Below are 6,843 nucleotides of genomic sequence, written 5' to 3' on the forward strand. Positions count from 1 at the left end.
TAGCTTGCATTTTGTTGTAATTCAGATATTGTTCAGAATGAAATATGAACTATATATAGCCGAATCAGAATTGTCAAGTCCTGCCTATAGTCGAATCATGTACGTGCTTGTGCAGGGTGATTGTGAGCAGCGAGGGTTACACACGGTTTAATCTTGAGAAGCTGCAGAGCTGCAGTCTCTATTTAATAGTCACTGTAACTTACACTCTAAACTACAAATAAACTGAGGCTTATTGTTAATCATTTTCTCTCTGCTCGCCTGCTATTCACCGGTCCTGTGCAGAGTTTTGCGTGCCGCACATCGCGGTTCATTGCGGGTCCATTTCAAGTAACTGTCTAAAACTGATATAATAATCTTTGTGTGGTTCACCAATGGTGATAAATGATCCGAATGTCCCGCGAGGTGCAGACAACTCTGCACAACACCAGTAAAGCAGGGTTTTCATCTCTACAGGAAGTTCCTCCAAGGGCTGGACAATTAATTGAAAAGTAAAACTTCACTTTCCAGCTGTTGTGGAAACCCAGACAGACTTTTATTAAGGAACACACTGTGACCTACACTGTACATTTACTGCCAGACTGAGAACTTACTCTCGCTTTCAGCCGCTCGCTCTCTGACACTCACTCGCTACCCAAACACACTGCAGTTCAATATGTGACTCCGCTGCTCTTATAACAACACCTGTCACGTAGATGTCATTTGATGAATGAGGAAAAGAAGCTAGCAAAGCCTGATTTACCGTGCTCACACCATGTGCGGGGAAAATCATTTGTTCTGCATTGATTTTAATAATCGAGTGAAGTTTTAGTAGCAGCTCTCATAAATCAGCTGCGGCGATGAACCGACTCTCTGTAATGTGCACGTTTATATTACCTTATTAATTAATATTTAGATAGCCTAATGGATTTGTGAAATCTGTGAATAAATGAACCCAAGCTTTAATAGTAGAGCATATGAAATATGAGAGCAAAAAAACATTCAAAAACAAAATAATCATCCAATGATCGGAATCCAGGTGAAATGTTTAATTAATCGTGATTTTGATTTAAGGTAAAATCGTCTGGGCCTAGTTCCTCCTCTGCCATTACACACATGCGCAGTGACTCCTCTTCTTTGAGAGCTAGGGTTACAGTTCCACTGGTCGTCTGTTTATTCCTCATTCAGTCAAGATTAGTTGCCACATCTCCAACATGTTCAAAGTCAAACAGCAAAGATTTTAACATGTGCTGAGAAGAGATTATATACAGTGTAGTTTTGAGACTCAACATTTTAAAACAAATGGTATTTCTTCTCCAGACTGAGTGGCTGTAACCTCTCAGAGAGAAGCTGTGAAGCTCTGTGCTCAGTTCTCAGCTCCCAGTCCTCCAGTCTGAGAGAGCTGGACCTGAGTAACAACAACCTGCAGGATTCAGGAGTGAAGCTGCTGTGTGCTGGACTGGAGAGTCCACATTGTACTTTGGAAACGCTCAGGTTGGGATTGATTAACCCACTCAATTGATGGCTATTTAAAAACTGATTCACATAAGTGGATAAACAACTAACTTGTGTAGGATTGTGTCTGCTAATATGACTTGTCAAGGACCTTAACCTGAACTTTGGCAGTTGTTTCTAGACTCAGAGAATTACTTTACATTAAAATTTATTGTGATTTTCTGTTGTTCGTTGTTTTGGTGTTTGCTGTTATATTAAATAACACAAATAAATTTTTTTTAAAGATTTGTTTTAAATTTTCATCTGGAACAAAAATGTACCTGAACAAAAAACTAACAAACAGAAAAACTTTACTGCCTCTTGTTCACAGAGGGTTCATGTTTTGTTGTTTTGTATGTTTGCAGGCTGTCAGGCTGTCTGATCACAGAAGAAGGTTGTGCTTCTCTGGCCTCAGCTCTGAGCTCCAACTCCTCCCATCTGAGAGAGCTGGACCTGAGCTACAATCATCCAGGAGACTCAGGAGTGAAGCTGCTGTCTGCTGGACTGGAGGATCCACACTGCAGACTGGACACTCTCAGGTATGAAGAGGCCTGCTGCAGCCACAGACAGTCTGATAGAGGAGGTATTTTTGGTTAATGTTGGATATGAGTGTTTTTCGCCTTTTTCTGGCCAACCTGTGGGAGATACATAGTCATGCAGAGTACCAAATGAAAGGTCTGCTCAAGTCGGATTGATTGATGCCCCCCCATCACTGTGGAACTTTGTCAGTCTACAGGTCTGTAAAGACTGGGTGTGCTTTTGGTGACAGGAATGTTGTTCACATTCACTGTTTTTATCAAAATTTCAATGTTTTGTTATTTGGAACTTGGTTGTATGGACAGAAATAGTGTTTTAAAGATATCTCCCAATAAAAGTCAACATTTAAACAGTAAATATTGCCAAAATATGGACATTCGCCTGGTATATTTTGAAAATATTGTATAACTGTTGTATTTTAGTTTATTTTCATCTAATTTACAGTTACAATTGCATTCTATGTGTATTAGAACTATCTTATGATGGTTTTGATGATTTATTGCATTAAAACATAGCTTTTTTTTTACCTGGCGAGGATGAAAATATCATATTTTTCATGAATTATGCATCTAGGCCAGGAATTATTCCTGATTCATTTTGGGTATGTTATTTTAGGCATTTTCCTGGAAAAGGGTGTCTTTTTTTCAATAGGATATGAACAATCACACATGAAGGAAGCCATTTTTTCTTTGCTCAGAACAGAAACGCTTAACATAAAATAGAGATAATTGTGTAGGAGATCTCCAAGGAGAACAGGATAATATAACTTAAAATTCACCTCACGGTACCACTCTTCAACAAGAGAAAATTGAAATATAATATCCATAACTATCTTTTCAGTGGTGTATAAACCTTACTTAATAAACCATTATGTTTTTATTAACTTAGAATGAGCCATTTATATCTACATAACCGCAGGCACCCCCTGTTCATGTCGCCATGTTGCATCATCATGTTTCTACAGTAAGCCAAAACGGACAAACAGCGTTACGGAGCACGTTTTGTCACTTGCAACCCGAGAGTTGTATGTTCAATCCCACATCTTTCACCAAATTAATTTTGCACCAACTGTTTCTCAGGCTCACATTATGGCCCGTGCTGCGTTGTTTGTGTTTCGGTGTTTGATCCTCATCCATCAACCTACGGACGCTTTTTCATTTCCCCAGTATCTCCAGGCAGAGGACATTCAGGGTAATCGCGTTTTCTGATGGCACTTGTGTGTCAAGCAGCTACAGACTCTTTTAATGCCATTCATGCCATGTTTCAAAGTAAAAGCTCAGTTCAACTCCAATACTGCATTATAGAAAACAAGTTTCTTGCGCTTTTATTTTATTGGCTAAAGAGGAAGAGATTATGTGAGTAACTGTTGCTGCCATGACTGAGATCTATTTCAGCACCGCCAACAAAGTATTTTTTATTTATTTTTTATTTTTTGCTGCTATCGAAACACCATAATTGGACAGGTGGTTGCAATTTGCAACCTCACCGTTAGATGCCACTAAATCTTACACACTGAACCTTTAAGATATACTAAACTATTAATTCAGAATTCTTATAAATACAAATACTAAACACTATTAATAGATGGTGGGAGACGGAGTTGTGCTGCTTAATTACAAATAATAATAATATTAATATTTATTTATAAAGAACTTTTCAAAACAATGTTACAAAGTGATTTCACAAGAGCAAACACTTCAAACAAATAAGATATACATGGCTCTGATTTCCTCGGGCAGGCTGTCCCCCTGCTCCCCAACGCTTTGTCCCCTTTAGTTTACAGTCGAGACTGAAACAGACAACAGACCTCTGCATGAGGATCTCAATGTACATGCTGGTGCGTTTAAGACTAAAAGGTCAGAGATATAACAGGTAATTACAGCTGTTGCAGTAATCCAGGCGTGGTGAAATAAAGGCGTGTACGATGGTCTGAGTGTCCTTAAAAATTAAAATTAAAAATTAAAATTTTTAATATATTTCTAAGCTAAAATAAACATTATTGCACAAACTTTGTGGTGTGCTGCTCAAAACTTAAACAACTGTTTAATTAGACGCCAGGATTCTTTGCAATAGGCCTCATATGATCTATTAGGGAACCAGCAGATGGCAGTATTTGTTTTGCCATTTGCTGGGACCCAATGACCAGGATCTCTGTTTCGGCTAAGTTCAGCAGGAGGAAATTAATTGACATCCAATTATATTATCCAAGTATTGATATCACAGAGGCAGTCTGTAAGTGAACTCATTTCAAGCATTTCAGGGTCTGTGGACGGGCAGGTACATTTTTGTGTCATCAGCGTAAATATGAAAAGAGACACCATGTTTCTGGACAATGTGTCCAAGAGGAAGCAAATACAGGGAAAATAAAATGGGTTCTAAGACTGACCCCTGAGGCACACCATATTTAACCGGACAGAATGAGGAGACAGTTATTCAGACAAACAGACTCTCCCATTTGACAGGTAGGATGAAAACCATTCTAAGGCAGTACCGGATATCCCCAGTCAGTACCTCTGTCTAACATGATGTTGTGATCAATGGTGTCAAAGCAGCGCTAAGGTCCAGGAGTACCAGGACTGAGCACATACCTTCATCAGCAGACATTAAAAGGTCATTGGTGACTTTAAGCAGGGCAGTCTCAGTGCTGTGGTACTTCCTGAAACCAGATTGAAACTTTTAAAATATTTATTTCCCAGTGTGCAGAGCAGTTGTTTGGACACAATATTTGCTAAAATCTTTGCTATAAAAGGTCATTTGGAAATTCGTCTAAAATTTTGAAGGAGGGAGGGATCCAGACCATGCTTTTTTAATACTGGGTTCACACAAGCAGTTTTATAAAAGTCAGGAACACAATCAGTAGATAGGGAGCTATTAAAAATAGAAAGCAAACAGGGCCCAACAGAATCCATTACTTTGAACAACTTCATCTGTGAGGTGCATGGGTTCCCAACACTGGCTTAGCACAAAGCCTGGAAGCAGTGGAAAACTGCTAGCCTAGGGCCATGCAAAGAAAAAAAATAAACCTTCCAATAACTCCACAGCACTTATTATACTATTTTTTATATACTATTTTAATGTAAAGTAATACTATTATATTAAACCTCTGCTCGAACTTTTGAGATGCTTCATTCAAGTGTATTTATTAAAATGTTGGACTGTTCCTTTATCAGTGTATAATAATTTTAGGGAACATAGTCAGGAACAGGTGAGATGTGCAGACACTAACAAGGGTGCTTTGCTCTTGTGATATTTAGTCATTTATTTACAATATTTACACTTAGAATGGCCACAGAGAGAATATAACACATGATGCACAGTTACATATGGGATATAACAAGAAGAACATGTGTAATAATAGATGATTAGAGCTATGTTGGTTTTAGTCCAGACTGATTATTTATAATAACAGGGTCATTCCTGTTATGCAGCAACATTTTGGTCTCAAAGTTTTTGGAAACAAATGATTGAGCAAATTATGATTTATCATGTTTTTGCATTATATAAGAACAGTGACATGTTTAACTCTCAGGAAAACATATTGGCCAATCTCAGGTACTCAAATAAAAATAATTGTGTGGACGGAAAATGAACAGCGCTCTCCTGGTTGATTGTCCAGTTTCTGGCCTTTACCTTAACATATCAAACAAATGTTGGCGTACATTAACACACACATTGTAACATTTATAAACTGACTGACATAAAGGAACACCAGGCTCACTTTAGTGTTTGGCTAACTTGTCACCGGGGGTAAGCAGATGAACGTATTGTGTAAATGTGTATGAGAGGAATGTAATTTCCATGTTTGATGCTGGTCTGACCCCCTCTCTTCTTTCAGGGTGGAGCCTGCTGGAGTCCGATGGCTGACACCAGGTCTGAGGAAGTGTAAGTGTGTTTTTCATTTGATTCATGAAAACAAAGCAGCAAACATTCAACCATCTTCAGACTTTTAAATTGCTATAGTCATCATCAAAGTGTCAATCAATGAACAGATGATAGATCAATAACTGCAGCTGTGTTGTGTCTCGTTCTCTCCATCAGATTCCTGTGAACTCACAGTCGACACAAACACAGTACACAGAAACATCAAGCTGTCTGACGACAACAGGAAGGCGACATGTGTGTTAGAGAACATGTCATATCCGGATCATCCAGACAGGTTTGACCAGTGTCCTCAGCTGCTGTGTAGAGATGGTCTGACTGGTCGCTGTTACTGGGAGGTCGAATGGAGAAAAAGCGTTAACATATCAGTGAGTTACAGAGGAATCAGAAGGAGAGGAGAGAGAGAAGACTGTGTGTTTGGATTGAACGATCAGTCCTGGAGTCTGAGCTGCTCTGATCGTGATGGTTACTCTGTCTGGCACAATAACAGAAGAACAACCACCTCCTCCTCCTCCTCCTCCTCCTCCTCCTCCTCCTCCTCCTCCTCCTCCTCCTCCTCCTCCTCTAACAGAGTAGCAGTGTATGTGGACTGTCCTGCTGGCTCTCTGTCCTTCTACAGAGTCTCCTCTGACACACTGATCCACCTCCACACCTTCAACACCACATTCACTGAACCTCTTTATCCTGGCTTTGGGTTCGGGTCCTGGGATTCTGGTTCTTCAGTGTCTCTGTGTTCTGTTTAGGAGGGAGAGTCTCCTCCTGTTGGAGAAACATTCTTACTGCTGAACAGATCAGTTGAGTCTGTACAGTTACAGAAATCGTTCAGGTGTTTGGGAAACTCACCTTTGTACGGGGCCTTCAAGTAAAACCTCTCTGTCTGATATTTCACACCTGGTGTACTTCGCCTTTCGCTCGTTGTCAGCTGGGATTGGCTACAGCCCCCCCCCCCCCCCCCAC

The 6,843-nt window shown here is 39.8% G+C and overlaps 1 protein-coding gene across 1 annotated transcript; it reads left to right on the forward strand.

The window, feature by feature from the left end:
• Positions 1-5,521: 5,521 nt before the first annotated feature.
• LOC123970969 (stonustoxin subunit beta-like) lies at positions 5,522-6,819 on the forward strand. Its single transcript, XM_046049424.1, has 3 exons — positions 5,522-5,559; positions 5,843-5,889; positions 6,046-6,819. The coding sequence occupies exons 1-3, from the start codon at positions 5,522-5,524 to the stop codon at positions 6,627-6,629; spliced, it is 669 nt and encodes a 222-aa protein (XP_045905380.1). The 3' UTR covers positions 6,630-6,819.
• Positions 6,820-6,843: the final 24 nt, after the last annotated feature.

This window comes from Micropterus dolomieu, linkage group LG01, assembly GCF_021292245.1.
Source record: "Micropterus dolomieu isolate WLL.071019.BEF.003 ecotype Adirondacks linkage group LG01, ASM2129224v1, whole genome shotgun sequence".
NCBI lineage: Eukaryota > Metazoa > Chordata > Actinopteri > Centrarchiformes > Centrarchidae > Micropterus > Micropterus dolomieu.